General features: G+C 46.1%; 1 protein-coding gene across 2 annotated transcripts in view; it reads right to left on the minus strand.

Moving 5' to 3' along the window:
* PPP2R3B (protein phosphatase 2 regulatory subunit B''beta) overlaps positions 1 to 21290 on the minus strand; it is a 114232-nt gene that overhangs the window by 16591 nt on the left and 76351 nt on the right. For both annotated transcript variants that reach the window (XM_030571610.1, XM_030571620.1), the window contains 3 exons: positions 15528 to 15614; positions 14895 to 15051; positions 12491 to 12539 (listed from right to left, as the gene is read on the minus strand). In XM_030571610.1, the coding sequence (XP_030427470.1) occupies positions 12491 to 12539; positions 14895 to 15051; positions 15528 to 15614 (293 nt within the window). The remainder of the gene's footprint in view (positions 1 to 12490; positions 12540 to 14894; positions 15052 to 15527; positions 15615 to 21290) is intronic.

Consider the following 21290-nt stretch of genomic DNA (forward strand, 5'->3'; position numbering starts at 1 on the left):
TTGAAAAAACTGAGTTTGTTTAGTCAAGAGAAGAGAAGACTGAGGGGGGACGTGATGACAGTTTTCAAGTACATAAAAAGTTGTTACAAGGAGGAGGGAGAAAAATTGTTCTTGTTAACCTCTGAGGACAGGACAATAAGCAATGGGCTTAAATTGCAGCGAGCGCAGTTTAGGTTGGACATTAGGAAAAACTTCCTGTCAGGGTAGTTAAGCACTGGAATAAAATTGCCTAAGGAGGTTGTGGAATCTCCATCACTGGAGATTTTTAAGAGCACGTTAGACAAACACTTGTTAGCGATGGTCTAGACAATACTTAGCCCTAGTCCAGTCATCTGCATTCATGACAGAAGACCTCTTCAGGTCCCTTCCAATCCTATGATTATGGCTGCTTAGGCAGCAAGTAGGGCTGACAACCTGGTTCACTATTATGTATATATAAAATTTTTAGAATTACATTTGAATTAAGAAGAGAGTCTTGTGGCACCTTACAGACTAACAGACACATTGGAGCATGAGCTTTCATGGGTGAATACCCACTTCGTCGGATGCATGTAGTGGAAATTTCCAGAACATGCATCCGACGAAGTGGGTATTCACCCACGAAAGCTCATGCTCCAATACGTCTGTTAGTCTATAAGGTGCCACAGGACTCTCTTCTGCTTTTACAGATTCAGACTAACATGGCTACCCCTCTGATGTTTGAATTAAAAATACAAAAAGTTGCACAGCATTTTGTAGTCTAATCCGAGAGTGCTTGGAAAGCAACAAAGAAAGAGCGACAATGATACTTTTCTGGCAAAACATATAATTGTCGCTCTTCCTTTGTTGCTTTCCAAGCACTCTCGGACATATATAGATATAGATAGATATGAGAATGACTGTCAAGTGATTAAAAAAATTGTGTAATCACACTGTTAAACAGTAATAGAATACCATTTATTTAAATATTTTTTGATTTTTTTCTACATTTTCAAATATATTGATTTCAATTACAACACAGAATACAAAGTGTACAGTGCTCACCTTATATTTATTTTTGATTACAAATATTTGCACTGTAAAAAAACAGTATTTTTCAAGTCACCGAATACGAGTACTGTAGTGCAATCTGTCATGAAAGTTGAATTTACAAACGTAGAATTATGTACAGAAAATAACTGCATTCAGAATAACACCATGTACAGCTTTAGAGCCTGCAAATCCACTCAGTCCTACTTTTTGTCAGCCGATTGCAAAGACAAACAAATTTGTTGACATTTGCAGGAGATAATGCTGCCCGCTTCTTGTTTACAATGTCACCTGAAAGTGAGAACAGACACTCTCATGCTACTGTGGTAGCCGGCATTACAAGATATTTACGTGCCAGACATGCTAAAGATTCATATGTCCCTTCATGCTTCAACCACCATTCCACAGGATGTGTGTCCATGTTGATAACGGGTTGTGCTCTATAACAATCCAAAGCAGTGTGGACCGATGCATGTTCATTTTCATCATATGAGTCAGATGCCACCAGCAAAAGGTTGATTTTCTTTTTTGATGGTTCCGTAGTTTCTGCATCAGACTGTCGCTCTTAAGACTTCTGAAAGCATGCTCCACACCTCATCCCTCTCAGATTTTGGAAGGCACTTCAGAGTCTTAAACCTTGGGTCGAGAGCTGTAGCTATCTTTAGAAATATCACATTGGTAACTTTTGCGTTTTGTGAAATCTGCAGTGAAAGTGTTCTTAAAATGAACAACATGTGCTGGGGCATCATCCAAGACTGCTATAACATGAAATATATGGCACAATGTGGGTAATACAGAGCAGGGGACATGCACTTCTCCAAGGAGTTCAGGCACAAATTTAATTAACACTTTTTTTAAACAAGCATCATCAGCATGGAATCATGTCCTCTGGAATGGTGGCTGGAGTATGAAGGGGCATACAAATGTTTAGCATATCTGGCACGTAAATACCTTGTAATGCCAGCTACAAAAGTGACATGCAAATGCCTGTTCTCACTTTCTGGTGAAATTGTAAATAAGAAGAGGGCAGCATTATTTCCTGTAAATGTAAACAAACTTGTTTGTCTTAGCGATTGGCTGAACAATCCCTCTGCCACGTACATTGGCCAAACCGGACAGTCTCTATACAAAAGAGTAAATGGACACAAATCTGACAGCAGGAATCATAACATTCAAAAAACAGTAGGAGAACACTTCAACCTCTCTGGCCATTCAGTAACAGATTTAAAGGTGGTAATTTTGCAACAGAAAAACTTCAAAAGCAGACTCCAATGAGAAACTGCTGAACTTGAATTGATATGCAAACTAGATACAATCAATTTAGGGTTAAATAGAGACTGGGAATGGCTGAGCCATTACACACACTGAAGCTATTTCCCCATGTTAAGTATCCTCACAGCTTCTTGTCAAACTGTCTTAAATGGGATATCTTGATTATCACTACATCACTACAAAAGTATTTTTGCTGACAGTTCATCTTAATTAATTAGCCTCTTAGAATTGGTAGGGGAACTCCCATCTTTTCATGTTCTCTGTATGTATATCTCTCTCCTCACTATATGTTCCATTCTATGCACTCGATGAAGTGGGCTGCAGCCCACGAAAGCTTATGTTCAGATAAATTTGTTAGTCTATAAGGTGCCACCAGTACTCGTGTTCTTTTTGCGGATACAGACTAACACAGTTGCTACCCTGAAACTTGGCTGAACAAGAAGTAGGACTGAGTGGACTTGGAGGCTCTGCAAGGACTGAGTATATAACTGCACTCAAAAACAAAATAATGTTGTTATGTGACAGGGTAAGGCGAGATGGCTAGTAAAGTAGTGGAAGACATATATATTATCCACAGGCTAAACAAATCCCAGTTACCAGGATAAGCAAATGGCAGCTGCTCCAGGTCAATTAAGACACCTGGAGCCAATTAAGATCTTTCCAGAAGGCACAGAGTACAGCTAGGTTGATTAGGACACCTGAAGTCAATTAGGGGCTGGCTGAAACTAGTTAACCGTCAGTCAGGTGGGGGTTTGTCAGGAGCTGTAGGAGGAACCCACACCATTGGAGAGACTGAGCAGTACAAACCATATCAGTCACAAGGAAGGAGGCCCTGAGGTAAGGGTGAAGTGGATATTGAAGAAGTGGGGGCTGCTGTGGGGAAGTGGCCCAGGGAATTGTACGCATCCTGTTTCTAAAAAGCCAGCTACCATAGCAGATACTATAGGGTCCCTTGGCTGGGGCCCGGAGTAGAGGGCAGGCCCGGGGGCTCCTCTCTTTTGCCCCCTGATTAATCACTGAGAGTGGGAGACAACAGAGACTGTGCAAGGAAGGGTAGCTTCTCCTCACCTCCGTTGCTGGCTTACGATGAAAATGGCTCAGTAGGCTGTGACCCTTGCCTCTAGAAAGAGAAGGGCTACATGGAAGGTCACAGTGAGCCTCTGAGGCTAGCGAAATCCTCCAGGAAATGCAGGACCCATAGAGACAAGAACAGAGCTTTGTCACAGTAACTTAAAAAAAATAAAAATCTACATTTGTAAGCTGCACTTTCACGCAAAGATTGTACTACAATACTTGTATGAGGTGAATTGAAAAATTACTATTTCTTTTGTTTATCATTTTTACAGCGCAAATATTTGTAATAAAAATATACATTTTGATTTCAATTACAACACAGAATACAATTATAAATGAAAATGTAGAAACATCCAAAATACTTAATAAATTTCAATTGGTATTCTATTGTTTAATAGTGACTAAAACTGACTAATTGTGATTAATTTTTTTGAGTTAATCACAGTTAACTCACGTGAAAGACAGCCCACATATATATACACAATACTTCCTGAATTATTTTTGGTTTCACTTCTGTTTCATTTCTGTTCTTATACTGCACTGATCATTACAGTTTCCAAGCAACTTCCTTTGTGTCCTATACCTTCCAAAAGAGAACTTTGATTTTTACAAAAAACTGACCAATTAAAAAAATAATTCGATAAGCAGCCTTGGCTTAGCACATTGTGAGATTTCTCCTGTAGAGAATTCTTGTTTTTAAGCACCTTTCTGATACCCTGCTGATGTTTAGATCTTTTTGGGAAGTCTGACAGCAGCATCATGAAACATGCCCAAGCACATGTCTTCCTCTCTGGGGTTGCCTACTGCCACTTTGGTTTCAGATTTTCTGCTACATTTACTGGTCAAGACCCCCTTTGCTAGCCCTCAGGAACAACATGCATGTGAGATGCCAAAAAGCATTGCATGAGTGTGATGTCGTTCGAGCAGACTGAGAATTGTACAACTCAACTGGTTTTCGGGTCAAAAAATGCCAATTCATCAAAACTGAATTTTTCACTCAAACTTATTGGTTTTGTCGTGAAGGTTTCATATATAGGTTAAAATAAGAGAACAGCTACTCCAGAATAACCACTAGGACACTCATAGGGGGATGTACGAGACCAAGATTCAAGTCCCTGCTCTGCCTGGTTCATGCAAGTGCCCTGTCAGGGTTCCCCCCTCACTTGGAACTCTGGGGTAGAGATGTGGAGACCCACATGAAAGACCCCCTAAACTTATATTTTACCAGCTTAGGTTAAACTTTTCTAAGGCACTAATTCCTTAGTTTGATATTACTGCCACCACCAAGTGACTTACACAAAATATTCAGGGAAGGGTCACTTGGAATCCCTATCCTCCAATATAGCCCCCCAAGCCCCTTCACCCCCCTTTCCTGGGGAGGCTTGAGAATAAAATACTAACCAGCTGCTTTAGCAACGTGAGCACAGACCAAACCCTTTGTCTTCAGGACACTGAAATCAATCAGGTTCTTAAAAGAACTTTATAAATAAAGAAAAGTAATAGAATCACACCTGCAAAATCAGGATGGACAGTAACTTTACAGGATAATAAAAATATTTTAAACACAGAGGATTCCCCTCTGGACTCAGCTTCATACTTACAGAACAGGAAAGAAACTACCTCTTTAGCATAGGAAAATTCACAAGCCAAAACAAAAAATTACCTAACGCATTTCCTTGACCTACTTACAGTTTCTGTGGTTTTAGCTGAAGTATCCCAGGTATGGTTTTTGGAGATTTAGCGTACCTGCTGGCTTTTCTCTCCTTCCGGAGAGAGAACAATCCACAGAACAACAAAACAAATCCTTCCCCCCCAGATTTGAAAGTATCTTCTTTCCTCACTGGTCCTTCTGGTCAGGTGCCAACTAGATTACTTGAACTGCTTAACCCTTTACAGGTAAGGCAATCCAGTACAGCTGCCAAGCAGATATAAAGATTGCTACCCTTCCCCCCTACACTCATGACATGCCCTAACCACCAGGCCATAGACTCAGTCTCTCTTTCTCGCCTGTTGGAGTGGTTTCACTTTGTGTAAATCAATGGTTTTCAACTTGTGGACCCTTGTGGGTCTGCAGACAATGTCTAAATTTCCAAAATAGCCCACCCCTCCATTCGCTATTTTGTAGGGGTCCACATCACTGGTATAAATAGTTACATATTCATTGGGCCAAAGAGAGCGCAAGAGAGGCAGAATCAGGCAGAGCAGGGATTTGAATCCTGGTCGTCCATATCCCAAGTGAGCACTGGACTACTGGCTATTCTAGTGTGGTGTTCTCTCATTTTTAAACAAAAAAATTTAAAGGTCCAGTTTTCATTCTGATGAGGAACTACATGTTAAAACCTCAGTTTTTCACGAAATGGAATTCTTGTTTTCTAGCCAGCCCTAGTCATCATAGCTATTCCATGAGACAGGAAATACAAATGACCATCAAAAAAAATCGAAGCTCCTATACGGTGTTGTCAAATGCACAAAGTACTCACACTTAAGATAAATAAAGGTTAATATAACTAAAGTTAGAGAAAAATTGTGTTACTTGTAACACTAGTAGAAAAAGCTTTCAAATGAAAATTTGATTTAACAACTGGAGTTCATTTAAAGTTTTAAATTGGCAAATGGAAAGATAAGAGAAAGCCAGTGATCGCTTTTCACTTTCTTCCCAACTCAAATTAGATTTTACAACATTGCTTTACCTTATTTACCAAAATTAAAGATCTTTGCACAGAGTACATTGTGCAGCAGGAACACAAAAATTCCTGCTGAAACAGTGGATTTAAAAATTTGGAGTGACAGTGCTGAATCCTTGAAATTAGCTTTTGATTTTCAGGGAAACTCAACTGTTCTAGGAACTTAACTTTCAATTTTTCAGAAACAAGTCTGACCGTTAAATTGGAATACCTGTTTCTTCTTCGAGTGATTGCTCACATCCATTCCAGTTAGGTGTGCGCGCCGCGCGTGCACGTTCGTCGGAAACTTTTTACCCTAGCAACTCCAGTGGGCCGGCAGGTCGCCCCCTGGAGTGGCGCCGCCATGGCGCCCAATATATATCCCTGCCGGCCCGCCCGCTCCTCAGTTCCTTCTTACCGCCGTGTCGGTCGTTGGAACTGTGGAGCGCGGCATAGCTGTCCTCCACGTCCCTAGCTCTCCTAGTTATCTATCGTTATCTATCGTTATCTCTAGTTTCATTATAGTTGTTAATTAGTTTGTTAAGTTGATAGTTAAGTTAATTAGTTGTAAAGTACTTCTATCGCCGGGGGCTTAGCCCTTCCCGGCACCCGGCACCGGGCTCATGCCTGGTTCGCCGGGCTTCAAGCAGTGTGCGGCCTGCAAGAAGCCTATGCCTACCAGCGATCCCCACGAAGCGTGCCTGAAGTGCCTCGGGGAATCGCACAGATCCGACAAGTGCCGCATCTGTAAGGCCTTTAAGCCGAGGACAAAGAAGGAGAGGGATCAAAGGCTCCGAACTCTCCTAATGGAGGCGGCACTTGACCCGACGGCTTCGCAGGCCGTGGTATCGGCACCGGCACCGGATCGCTCCGGCACCGAGAAGACTCCTCGGCACCGACCCTCTCCGGCACTGGAGCCAGAGCCAAGGCCGTCGAAGTCTAATACTCCGGCCAGGCAGACCCGGCTAGAGCGCCCGGCCTCGACATCGGCCGCGGCGCCGCCGGCACCGTCAGCACCGTTGACTCCGGGCCCGGCGGGTCCGTTGAGTCCGGTGCCGCCGAGCTCCCCCATGAGATCTGGGGTTGAGATAGTGGTCCCGTCCACACCGGAGACCTTCGCCTCGGCTCGGGACCTTATTGCCCTGACGGAGCCTACTCGGCTGCCACCCCCGGTACCTCCGGTGCGGGTCGTGTCCAGAGGCAAGCCCATGATGTCGGCACCGCCCAGAGACAGTCGTTCCCGATCCAGGTCCCGACGTCTTGGGCGCTCCAGATCCCAACGCCGCTCGCAGTCCCGGCACCGCTCCCCTCAGCGGTACCGGTCGCACTCGCGGCACCGGTCGGCATCGAGAAGGTCGCGGTCAGGCTCCAGTCGACACCGGCACCGCGACTCCAGGAGCAGGTCCCGACGCTACTCGCCGCACCGGTCGACCTCCCGGCACCGAGCTGGTGGCAGGTCCCGGTCCCGGTCTCGCTCGACCTCCCGGCACCGAGCTGGTGGCAGGTCCCGGTCGACCTCCCGGCACCGAGCTGGTAGCAGGTCCCGGCACCGAAGCGGCGCCCGGCACCGATCAGGATCACGGCACCGATCAGGATCACGGCACCGTGACAGATCCCGGTCCCGGTCCCGATCCCGGCACCGGTATGACTCCCGGTACCGGTCCCCGGCACCGAGACGATCCTCCGTGCCGGCCCGCGCAGACCCGTACCATCCAGGGTCGACCCCACCGTGGCCCTCGAGACAGCCGTCCGTATCCTCCCAGACGGACAGCGGCTATGCGCTGGGCACCGACCGGCAGGCGGCGCTGTTTGGTGATCCGCCGCTGCAGGACCAAGGCCCACAACAGTGGGGATTCTGGACACCCTGGGCGTACCATCAGGCCCAGGGCCCCCAGCAGCTCCCTCCTAGGCCGGCGACTGCGGAGCGTAGGGCCCCGGAAGCCTCGTTGTCTCGCTCCCCTCCCTCCCCGGAAGGGGAGGAAGGGTCCAAGCAGCAGGACTCCGCTGTGGCTCCGGAGGCAGAGGCGAGGGCTGAGGAAGACCCTCAGTTAGACACTCTCGGGCCGGGGGTCTCATCATCCTCCTCCCCGGATGAGGCGGTGGCGGGTACCTCCTCCAACAGTCCTCCCCCGCTGGATCTCAGGGCGCACCAAGACCTCCTCAGGCGATTGGCTCAAAATCTGAGTCTGCAGGCGGAGGAGGTCTCGGAGATAGAGGATCCAATTGTAACCATCATCTCCTCTGATGCTCCCACCAGGGTCGCCCTGCCCTTTATACGAACCATCCAGGCCAACGCCAACACCATCTGGCAGTCTCCGGCCTCCATCCCTCCGACAGCAAAAGGCGTCGAGAGGAAGTACATGGCCCCTTCCAGGGGATACGAATATCTCCATGTACACCCGACCCCGTGTTCACTGGTGGTTCAATCGGTGAACGATAGGGAGCGTCATGGCCAGGAGGCTCCGGCCCCCAAATCAAGAGAGGCCAGGCGGATGGACCTCCTTGGCCGTAAGGTGTATTCGGCTGGGGCGCTGCAGCTCAGGGTCTCCAACCAGCAGGCCCTGCTGAGCAGATATGCCTTTGATTCCTGGGTGGCAGTGGACAAATTTAAGGAGCTGCTGCCACAGGATGCTCGCCAAGAGTTTACGGCCATCTTGGACGAAGGCAAGAAGGTCGCACGCACGGCCTTGCAAGCCTCCTTGGACGCTGCGGACTCGGCTGCCCGTACCCTTGCGTCAGGTGTTACGATGCGTCGCATCTCCTGGCTGCAGGTTTCCGGCCTTCCGCCGGAGCTCCAGCATACCATACAGGACCTTCCTTTCGAAGGCCAGGGCCTATTTTCTGACAAAACAGACCCCAGACTCAAGAGTCTGAAAGATAACCGAGTCGTTATGCGGTCCCTCGGGATGCACACTCCCGTGACGCAGCGTAGACCCTTCCGGCCGCAACAACAACAACAACAACAACGCAGGCCGTTTTCCCAGTTCCGCCAGCGGCAGGACCTTTACAGGCGCCGCGGCAGGAACGGGAGGCGCAGGCAGTCGGGGAACCAAGGGGGGCAGAACCAAGGCTCCTCAAAACCCCCGCCTGGTCCTAAACCTTCATTTTGAAGGTGCGCTCGAGGGCGCAGTAACAGTTTCCTCTATGGATCCTTCCCCCCCGTTTTCCAACCGCCTTTCGTTTTTCCTCCCGGCGTGGTCCCAAATAACATCGGACCGCTGGGTCTTAAGCGTGGTGCAGACGGGATACCGCCTGCAGTTTGTTTCGTTTCCTCCTTCCCGCCCTCCTTCCTCGTCCCTCTTCAGGGACCCCTCTCACGAGCAATTCCTTCGGCAGGAGGTGCAGACGCTCCTCAGCAAAGGAGCTATAGAGGCGGTTCCGGAAAACGAGAAAGGCAAGGGGTTTTATTCCCGCTACTTTCTGATCCCCAAGGCCAAGGGGGGCCTCAGGCCTATCCTCGACCTGCGAGAGCTCAACAAATACCTCGTGAAGTTGAAGTTCCGCATGGTATCCCTGGGGACCATTATTCCATCCCTGGATCCGGGAGACTGGTACGCCGCCCTCGACATGCAGGACGCGTATTTCCACATTGCCATTTGGCCGCGCCACAGACGCTTTCTCCGCTTCGTTGTGGGGGCTCGTCATTATCAATTTGCGGTCCTCCCGTTCGGCCTGTCCACGGCCCCGAGGGTGTTTACAAAATGCATGGCAGTTGTCGTGGCGCATCTTCGGCGCAACCGTGTCCACGTGTTCCCTTATCTGGACGATTGGTTGATTCGGGGCACGTCGGAACAGCAGGTGACCAGCCATGTCCGCGTGATCACCGGCATGTTTGCGAGTCTGGGCCTGTTGATAAACACAGACAAGTCCACCCTGAGGCCCTCTCAGAAGGTGGAATTTATCGGGGCCGTCCTGGACGCCACTGTGGGCAGGGCCTCGCTGCCTCTGCAGCGGTTCCAGACCATGGCGGCGATCGTTCAACGCTTGCGGTCAGCCCCGTTGACGTCAGTGAGGACATGTCTAACCCTGTTAGGCCACATGGCGGCGTGCACCTTTGTGACCGACTACGCTCGGCTCCGCATGAGACCTCTCCAGCTGTGGCTTATCAGTCATTACAGGCCGGCAAGGCAACCGTTAGACATGTTACTCACAATCCCCCAGAAGGTCTTAGATTCCCTCGGCTGGTGGTTGGACCAGTCCGTATTGTGTGCGGGTCTTCCCTTTCACCCGTCTCAGCCCTCGGTATCCCTGACAACGGATGCCTCAGATCTAGGCTGGGGGGCCCACCTAGGGACCCTGCGGACGCAGGGCCTGTGGTCTCAGGAGGAGGTGGGGCTACACATCAACATGAGGGAGTTGAGAGCGGTCCGCCTTGCTTGCCAAACGTTTTGTCATCAGCTTCAGGGTCGTTGTGTAGCCGTGTTCACGGACAACACGACGACCATGTATTATATCAACAAGCAGGGCGGCACCAGGTCCTCCTCCCTGTGCCTCGAGGCGATACGACTCTGGGACTTTTGCGTAGCCCACTCCATTCACCTCAGGGCTTCCTTCCTTCCCGGAGTACGGAACACGCTGGCGGATCGATTGAGCAGATCCTTCCTGTCACACGAGTGGTCCCTTCGCCCGGACGTCGCTCTCTCCATTTTCCGGAGGTGGGGTTATCCCCGGGTGGACCTCTTTGCGTCCAAGGGGAACAGGAAGTGCCAAGCGTTCTGCTCCTTTCAGGGCAGGGAGCCGGGGTCTATAGCGGATGCCTTCCTCATCCAGTGGTCGACCCACCTGTACTATGCGTTTCCTCCGTTCCCTCTGGTTCACAAGGTCCTCCTGAAGGTGCGCAGAGACAGGGCTCGTGTGATCATGGTGGCCCCGGCATGGCCCAGACAGCACTGGTACACCATGCTGATGGACTTGGCCGTAGCCGACCCAGTTCCCCTGCCCCTTCATCCGGACCTGATTACCCAGGACCACGGGACTCTCTGTCACCCAGACCTGCAGTCGCTGCACCTAGCGGCGTGGCTCCTGCGTGGCTAACTGGTTCCGAGCTGCGCTGCTCCACGCCCGTGAGAGAGGTGCTCTTGAGCAGCAGGAAACCGTCCACAAGAGCCACGTATTCGGCGAAATGGAAACGCTTCTCCTGTTGGTGCGTAGAGAAAAATCTCCGCCCTATGGAAGTTTCGGTAACCGAAATCTTAGACTATGTTTGGTCCCTCAAAGAGCAAGGTCTGGCCTTATCGTCGTTGCGAGTCCATCTAGCAGCTATCTCCACCTTTCACCCGGGTGCGGACGGTCGCTCCGTTTTTTCTCACCCGACGGTGTCGAGATTCCTTAAAGGGCTGGAACGGTTATTCCCTAACGTCCGTCCCCCTGCTCCAACCTGGGATCTTAACCTGGTGTTGTCCCGGCTCATGGGGCCCCCCTTTGAGCCGTTAGCTACTTGCTCCCTGCTTTACCTCTCTTGGAAGGCTGCCTTTCTAGTAGCTATCACCTCAGCTAGACGGGTGTCGGAACTCCGAGCCCTTGTGGTAGACCCCCCATACACGGTCTTCCACAAAGACAAGGTGCAGCTTAGACCGCACCCTGCCTTTCTACCCAAGGTGGTCTCAGCCTTCCACGTCAGCCAAGAGATTTTCCTCCCGGTTTTTTTCCCAAAACCTCACTCCTCAGGCAGGGAGCAGCAGCTCCACTCGCTGGATGTCCGTAGAGCTCTCGCGTTCTACATAGAGAGGACCAAACCCTTCCGCAAATCCCCCCAGCTTTTCGTGGCGGTAGCGGACCGTATGAAAGGGCTTCCTATCTCCTCCCAGAGGTTATCCTCGTGGGTTACGTCCTGTATCAGGACCTGTTATGACTTGGCCCATGTCCCTACGGGCCGTGTGACTGCGCATTCTACCAGGGCGCAGGCGTCGTCGCTGGCTTTCCTCGCCCGTGTACCCATCCAGGAAATCTGTCGGGCAGCGACCTGGTCATCGGTCCACACCTTTGCTTCCCACTACGCCCTGGTACAGCAGTCGAGAGAGGATGCGGCCTTCGGAACTGCAGTGCTCCATGCCGCGACTTCTCACTCCGACCCCACCGCCTAGGTATGGCTTGGGAGTCACCTAACTGGAATGGATGTGAGCAATCACTCGAAGAAGAAAAGACGGTTACTCACCTTTGTAACTGTTGTTCTTCGAGATGTGTTGCTCACATCCATTCCACACCCGCCCTCCTTTCCCACTGTCGGAGTAGCCGGCAAGAAGGAACTGAGGAGCGGGCGGGCCGGCAGGGATATATATTGGGCGCCATGGCGGCGCCACTCCAGGGGGCGACCTGCCGGCCCACTGGAGTTGCTAGGGTAAAAAGTTTCCGACGAACGTGCACGCGCGGCGCGCACACCTAACTGGAATGGATGTGAGCAACACATCTCGAAGAACAACAGTTACAAAGGTGAGTAACCGTCTTATTTAAAGCAGCATATAAAAAAAAGTTACCTTGTTACTGCTCCTGAAAATATCCTCTCTATCATCCTGTTTGATATAGCTGTGAAAGAGAAAAAAAAATATTAGAAGACATTTAAAGGTCATACTTTTGCTTTATATTGTGCTTAGCTGATTAAATATATTTATTGAAAACCACTTAATTATATAAATACAGAGGTATGTAAAACAAAAGATTAGCTCTCATTAATCTTTGAATCCCATGGATTTGACACATACAGCCTCCAAAACTGGTCCAAATGGCTTTAAATTCTGACTTGAAGCAAAAGTTCTAGGACAATAATTAGATCAGTATTTATTTAACAAGCATTGCCTGAACAAGTAAATCTTGCTTTAAAGGGTCTTTAAATTTTAGAAGCCCTATAATTCATCATAGAGCCAACACGGAATTAGGAATTTTAAATGTACAAAGATAATACTTAACTATCTCTGACACACAGTTTTGAGATGCATGTTTTTATTTTGTTATCAATGCTGTGGTTTTACTAAAGATGAAGTGTCTTTGGTTAAATGATTGAGTCTTATTTGCATAGTTTTACGGTACTTTCTACCAGCTTACTCTAAGTGTAATTTCTCTACCAGAATACAAAACATATTAAGGAATTAATAGGCTCTAAGAGCTGAATGTTTCACAAGATACTTCTACATTTCAAAGTTTAATATAAGAAAAGAGAACCAGAATTGCATCTGATTAACCTACCCATTGAAACCTTTCATTTCAAAAGTAAAAAGCCCCCCACCAATGCTTCTGTAAAAGGCTAACTAGTCAAACCTTGTCCTGTAGTATATATATGTTTTTGCTATCAACAAACATTTCATAGATAAGGCTAGAAGGACCACTGTGATCACTGAAGTCTAACCTCCTGTATAACACCGGCTATAGGATTTCCTTGAATTAATTCCTGTTTGAACATATCTTGTAGAAAATCATAATGATGTTCTAAGGCAGTGGTTCTCAACTGGGGGTACACAGAGGTCTTCCAAGGAGTACATCAACTCATCTAGATATTTGCCTAGTTTTACAACAGGTTACATGAAAGGCACTAGCGAAGACAGTACAAACTAAAATTTCATACAGACAATGACTTGTTTCTACTGCTCTACATACTGTATGCTGAAATGTAAGTATAATATTTATATTCCAATCAATTTTATGATATGCTTAAACACAAGAACGAACGAAATGCTTCAGCAATAGTGTGCTGTGACACTTTTCTATTTGTCTGATTTTGTAAGCAAGTAGTTTAAATGAGGTGAAACTTGGGTACACAAGACAAATCAGACTCCTGAAAGGGATACAATAGTCCGTAAAGGTTCAGAATGACTGTTCTAAGGGACACCAGCAACCTATTCACTATTTATTCCCAGAACTGGGTGACACTCAGCTCGTTTGCTTTGGAGGCAAAAAAGGCATGATACACCTGAAAGCTGAGATCACAAAAATTAGAGAGGGAAGAGACTTGTTAGGCTATCGTGTCAATACCCCTTCCACTTCAGTATTTTTCCTTGCAACGTGTATGAGTGCTTGGTCTAGTTTAGTTTTAGACTGACAACAACGAGGAGACAGCCACACCCTGTGGGAGACGACTGTGTCGCTGAAGACATACCTCACTCTACCACCTGCTTTTTAAGTGTAGGGCCAAAATTTTCAAAATGTGTCCCCAAAAGTCAGGCTGTGAAGTCCATATTTAGGCACCTAAGTAAGTACCTATTTTCAAGAGTGCTGAGCACGCAGTGTCTCCTTTTGATTTCAACTGAACTTAATGGGAATGGCAGACATGCAGCAGTACTCAAGATCAAGCCTTTCAAGCTGCTTGTGCCCGTATTTCCTACTGTTCATGTTTAACAGTTGTTACTTTTCCTTTCTGTTAAGGATGAGGATGTGATCAAACTTGCTTTTGCCTTTGCTGGTTTGTTGGTTCAAATGATCATGACCAGTAGAAAAACAAGAGAGTGTTCTCCTCCCTGAATGAAATATTGACTAAAAAGTAGTTAGACTTGAGTAGAAGCAATCCCAGGGAAAAATATTTCCCTTCTGTAGGGCAATCAGAATGATGTCCTGGATCTTTTTCACTATGTGGGAGAGCAGGGCATATCAGATTTTGTTTGTAAGTGATCTTTCCAATCATGAGAGGAATGATTCCTTAAGATGACAGACACACAGCCTCTGACAAAGTACTTCCAGAACAGCTAAAAGATGTAAAGAGATTTAAAATTAGGCTTTTGGACAAATATGCAGGATTACTGAATACAAAACCACTGCAAACTCTGTGAATGCAGAACAGCGTGTAGCCACTAGATATTCTTAAAACTGCATATGATGTGTGCTATAGCTTTTCAGTTACTTTTACTTCTGTTCTTAAAGTTAGACTGTTAAAAGTTGTTCCATGTGTCATACCATGATCATTATGCCGGGCTAAATCCTTTGGATCAATATAGAGGTCATGGTCTGTATCCAGCTCCCAAAATTTGCAATAGATGACATAGAAGTGCTCATAAGAGAAGTACTCTGTCAGCTGGTTAATATCAGCTTCTTCTTCCAATAATGCCACATTCTATTATCAGGAAAAAGAAAATCTCATTAAAGAACCTGCAAGATGCCAGTTGTTCACAGCAGCAACTGGAAGGATAAGTGAAAAGTTCTCATATCATCAATGAGTTCACTAATCTTTAACAGTTTTCCAGTGGAATTATTTTATCTTCAAAGACCTTATGCACCATATAGCATGCTAAGAGCAGATTTTAATAAACTGAGTTGAAAGCTAAGGTGCCAGAGAAAGCTGCATAGTAAGGACAGCCAACTTACTGCTAAGTAAGAGACAAATATAGCTCTGAACAACATAGTAATCTAAATTGAAACAGTCTTGTATTAATAATTGCTCCCTTGAGAATCAATGCACTTTAGTCTTCATTGATCTGGGAAGAAGCAAGAATAAATACCATCTTTACCTTATGCCCTTTTAAGTATTTAACTTAATAAAGCTTTTAAGTGAGCAGACGTTATATCTACCTTGCAGTTTTACACAAATACCTGCAAAAAGCTGCTTTTCCTGAGCTCGTTACACGTGATTCTTCCAGACCAAGACCTATTTACTGTATAAAATATCCTTTGTATAACCTGCAAGAGACAGACAAGTTGAAAGTCTACTTTTAACTATCTGAACTAAACATTGTATTGTTCCAAGTCTTGGTTAAGAGTTTAAAAATACCTGGGTACAAATGCAAACAAAAATATGAAATAAGGTTCTGCAGTCTACTGCTGTATTCACTTCCCATTGTTTATTACTATTGCTCAATCTGCAGTATTTACTCATCATTACCCTCAGAGCCTATCTTCCTTCTCTCTCCATCTGTTGAGGCCTGGGTCCATTCCTCCCCCCGCCCTTGTCTTAGTGAGCTCATCCTCCTATTGTTTCAGATACTACCTTTCCAGACATTATTTCCAACTCTCTCTCTACAGATATCACTTAGACATCCTCCAGGTGTCTCAATATCTTCAATTCAGTGCCCCATACTTATTTCCTCCTAATCCCTCTCCAGCTGTCTGTACTGACAACTCCAGTACCCTTCTATTCTGCCAGCATTCTTTTCATATTCAGTCTTGACAAATTCTGCTACTGCTGCATTCCCCAAATCCATCCTTTACCTCACTATTTCCATTGTTAACCCCCCCCCGGAAAACTCTTAATGTCCATGTCTTGGCTTCTCTTGCCTCAACTACTGTAACTTTATCCCTGCTGAACTTTCGCACCTCTGTCCAATTTATTCAAGAACTCCATTGCTGATATCCCCCTCCTCTCTTAACTACTCCCACCAACTCATTTCATATATCCCTTTCTGCGTTTCTGCCTTTTACTCTATCACATTCAAAACCTACCCCACTACATCCACAACAGCCTCCTTTCTCATGCTTGCCAACCACCTTTTCCCTTCCAAATCCAGTCTTCAGATCTAGTACATCCAAGATACAAGTTCTACCCACAGCAAGGATTCTATTGATGTAAATTTATGTCTTAATTTTACAAATGTAAGGGTTATCACTTATCAATTATGTCATCCATGTATATAGTGCTTTAAAAATAAGACAATATTTCAGCTCTCTGGGATCTTAAAAATCTAAATTAGAAAACACACAACTTGTTTATTTGCACTGTAAATTTGTGTTTGAAAAATGCATAACATTTCTTGCTTCAAAGAGTTTACAATTTAAGCTAAGCAAGATAAAGACAGGACATGGAAAAGTAGGTCAGGAAAAGAATGTGGTAAGAGAATTATTTGAGAAACGTAAGGAGGAAAAGTTGGTCAGATACTATAAAGTACATGTATCATCCACTTTATACTTTTAGCTTAAGCATAGTCTTAGAAGCCTAGCGTAAAAAGGTTCAGTCTAAAGCATGTGAGATTTTTATTTCAGACTACACTATTAAAAACATTACTTATCTGGCAATGAAACTCTTGAAGTCCCAAGTTATAAATCCATCTATTACTAAAAAAAAAGGGATGTCAAAAAACTCTGTGAAATAGTCCATTATACTTCCATATCAAAATGAAATTGGCTTTGAGTTATGAGTAAAGGACATTAAGTGAGTTACTGATATTTTAATCATGAAATTTTTCATATAGTTAAAGCTGCAGCACACAGCAAGCTCTGCTGCTCTTACTTTAAATAGGAACAGCTGGTTTGATAAGCCTAGGAAGGGGAATGGCCTATCTTACTTCTGAAACGTAATTAGTTCAGTCTTAATTGTGTGTTTAGGGAAAGCCCATTTCTGGCTTAAACTACAAAGCAATTTTTTTTCTACCAAAGTTTTGCCTTAGCTTTGCAGTTTAATCCATCTGGCCATCATTACCTCATCTGTTACACATCTAACTGGTCTAAAAAACCCCAAAATTGAATGTTTGCTAGACACAACTGGACAAGTCTTAAAATTTGGGTCTCTAAAACAAACCAGAGCAGAGAATAAGTAAATAGTTTGAGACTTGTTTAATTTACTGTGCTCAAGAAGTCAGTTGCTGCTGTACCCTGGTATTTTCTTGATTGTGGGAAGGAAAAATTGTGCAAAATAACCATGACACTGTTGAAATTCTAGAGATAATATGTTTAATTCCTATGGAAGTGGCCTATACAACTCTTGTATCAGTATAAATACTGTTTCTACAGATAAGTTTTAGGCTAATAAAGTTAATGTACCAGACCTTACTCCTAGACTGAGGGCAATTATTTTAAACTTCTGGCCAGCAGATGGGTCTGCCTCACTCTGAGGGAACCCACTAAAAACCTCTAACCTACAACTTTAATTACTTGAAGACAACATCCTCCAGACACAGCTTCCAGTCAGCAGTAGGATCGCTAAAACTTCAAGAAGTTTCTTAAACAACTCCCATTCAGAATACACTTAAATACAATACTTAACTAAAAGGGAGATCAATGGATTTATTTGTTATCATTCAGATAATTACAAGGTTTAATTTCTTTAGAAATCTGTAGTGGTCAGCAAATGCTCTCTCTTCTAAACAGGGACAACAGTGTAGACAGTTTTCTTGACATTTCTTTAATTAGTGGACTGGTGTTACAGTTCCCTTTTCAGAGAGAATGTTCATAGCAGTTTGGGCTTCTTTTCTATGAGAAGTTTTTAGGGGCAAAAGTAAATAGTAGACATTTCATTAGCTATCTACTGGCAAACTGCTGAGATGAATTTGTCAAATGTTATTTCAACCCAGGCCTCCCTAAGTAAATAGGTTCCTCAGCTAAAGAAAGGCTTGGAGGATAAGTGGATTTAGCTGCTGCAGCCCTCAGAAGGAACAGCAGTTTTTCCACAATTCAGACAAACCAGGCTCCAATACAGTTATCTAAGAAAAATCCCCATAGATGACATATTTTCTTCTTTCTCACCTTGCTTCCAACATACCTTTTGAGAAATAATTCATCTAGGAATTGCTATGGCCTCACTGGTAAGAGGCACAAAACTAGTAGCAAGCAATTACAATAAATTAACGAGAGTTGATGACACTCTAAGTCCCACAACTTTGCTACCTGTTGGAGGAGCTCTTGTGATGACATGAAGAAGGGTATGTCTACACTACTGGAATACTCCGATTTTAGAGAAATTAATTTTTGGAAACAGATTGTATAATGTTGAGTGCATTCGGCCACACTAAGCACATTAATTCAGTGGTGTGCGTCTAAAGTAACGAGGCTAGCGTCGACTTCCGGTGCATTGCACTGTGGGTAGCTATCCCATAGTTCCCGCAGTCTCCCCCGCCCATTGGAATTCTGGGTTGAGATCCCAATGCCTGATGGGGCAAAAAACATCATCATGGGTATTTCTGGGTACATGTCGTCAGGCCCCCTCCCCGCCTCCCTCTGCGAAAGCAACGGCAGACAACTGTTTTGCGCCTTTTTTCTGGGTTACCTGTGCAGATGCCATACCATGGCAAGCATAGAGCCCGCTCAGCTCAACGCAGCAGCCATGAACATTGTAAACATTTCACGTATGATCATGCAGTTTATGCTGAACCAGAACCTGCAAAACCAGGTGAGGAGGCGGTGGCAGCGCGGCGATGAGAGTGATGAGGACATGGACACAGAATTCTCTCAAACCGTGGGCTCTGGTGCTTTGGAGATCATGGTGTTAATGGGGCAGGTTCATGCCGTGGAACGCTGATTCTGGGCCCGGGAAACAAGCACAGACTGGTGGGACTGCATAGTGTTGCGGGTGTGGGACAATTCCCAGTGGCTGGGAAACTTTTGTACACATAGGGCCACTTTCATGGAACTTTGTGACTTGCTTTCCCCTGCCCTGAAGCGCAAAGAAACCAAAATGAGAGCAGCTCTCACAGTTGAGAAGCGAGTGGCAATAGCCCTCTGGAAGCTTGCAATGCCAGGCAGCTACCAGTCAGTCGGGAATCAATTTGGAGTGGGCAAATCTACTGTGGGGGTTGCTGTGATGCAAGTAGCCAAAGCAATCACTGAGCTGCTGCTATCAAAGGTAGTGACTCTGGGACCTGTACAGGTCAAATTGGATGGCTTTGCTGCAATGGGATTCCCTAACTGTGGTGGGGTGACAGATGGAACCCATATCCCTATCTTGGCTGCCCTGGTGCTCCAGTGCCAGTACATAAACCACAAGGGGTACTTTTCAATGGTGCTGCAAACACTGGTGGATGACAAGGGACGTTTCACCAACATCAACGTGGGATGGCCGGGAAGGGTTCATGACGCTTGCGTCTTCAGGAACACTAATCTGTTTAAACGGCTGCAGCAAGGGATTTACTTCCCAGACCAGAAAATAACCGTTGGGGTTGTTGAAATGCCTGTAGTTATCCTTGGGGACCCAGCCTACCCCTTAATGCCATGGCTCATAAAGTCACACACAGGCAGCCTGGACAGTAGTCAGGAGCTGTTCAGCTATAAGCTGAGCAAGTGCAGAATGTTGGTAGAATGTGCATTTGGACGTTTAAAGGGTTGCTGGTGCACTTTACTAACTCGCTCACACCTCAGCCAAACCAATATACCCATTGTTATTGCTGCTTGCTGTGTGCTCCACAATCTCTGTGAGAGTAAGAGAGAGACATTTATGGCAGGGTGGGAGGTTGAGGCAAATCCCCTGGCTGCTGATAACGTGCAGCCAGACACCAGGGCAGTAAGAAGAGCACACCAGGAAGCGCTGTGCCTCAGAGAAGCTTTGAAAACCAGTTTCACCTTGATGAAAGCCTGCCCCTTTGATTGACTCATTCCTTGTAAGCCACCCACCCTCCCCCCTTTGATCACAGCTTGCTTTCAAAGGAAATAAAGTCACTATCATTTAAACACCATGTATTCTTTATTCATTGATTTATAAAAATAGGGAGAGAACTGACAAGGTATCCCGGGTGGGATGTGGGAGGAGGGGATGAGGGAAGGAAGGAAAAGGCCACTTCAAAACTTGTTGAATGACTGCCTTTTGCTTGGACTGTCCACTGGGGTTGAGTGGGCAGGTGCACGGAGCCTCCCCATCCATGTTCTTGGGCATCTGGGAGAGGAGGCTATGGAACATGGGGAGGGCCGTTACACATGGGCTGCAGCAGCACTCTGTCATCCTGCTGCCGTTTCTGAAGCTCCACCAGATGCCGAAGCATGTCAGTTTGATCCCGCAGTAGCTGCAGTGTTGCATCCTGCCTCCTCTGATCTTCCTGCCGCCACTTCTCATCTCGAGCGTCCCTCCTGTCCTCACATTTGTCCCTTCTGTCCTCAGGTTCATTAGCTGCTTTTCTGTATTGTGATACAGTGTCCTTCCACTCATTCAAATGAGCTCTTTCACTGCAATTTCAGAGAACATTCCATCTCGCGTGCGTTTTTTTCACCGTCTTATCTGAGAGAGCCTTTGGGACTGAGGAGGGAGGCTTGAAAAATCTGCAGCCGTGGAAGGGAGTGAAAAAAAGGGAGAGAAGTATTTAAAGAGCTACATTTTACAGAACAATGTGTGTACTCTCACAGTGAACACTATTCACATTACATAGCACATGTGATTTCGGTAGAAGGTCGCATTTTGCATCTTAATATTGAGTGCCTAAGGCTTTGGTGTTAGAGATCACAGAGATCACTGACGCAGGGCCAGGGAACAGAATTCAGCTTGCATGTGGCCATGGTAAGCCATTGTCTTTCGGCTTCTGCAACCTTCATAAAAGCAGCACCCTCCTTTCCCATACCAAGCAAAGCCCATTGAGTGCTGCACTTTTCGTGTTAATGTGCAGCAGGAGAAACTAAACGAACCTCCCTACCATCCAATTCTCTGGGATGATCACTTTATCCCTC

Source organism: Gopherus evgoodei, chromosome 1 (genome assembly GCF_007399415.2).
Source record: "Gopherus evgoodei ecotype Sinaloan lineage chromosome 1, rGopEvg1_v1.p, whole genome shotgun sequence".
NCBI lineage: Eukaryota > Metazoa > Chordata > Testudines > Testudinidae > Gopherus > Gopherus evgoodei.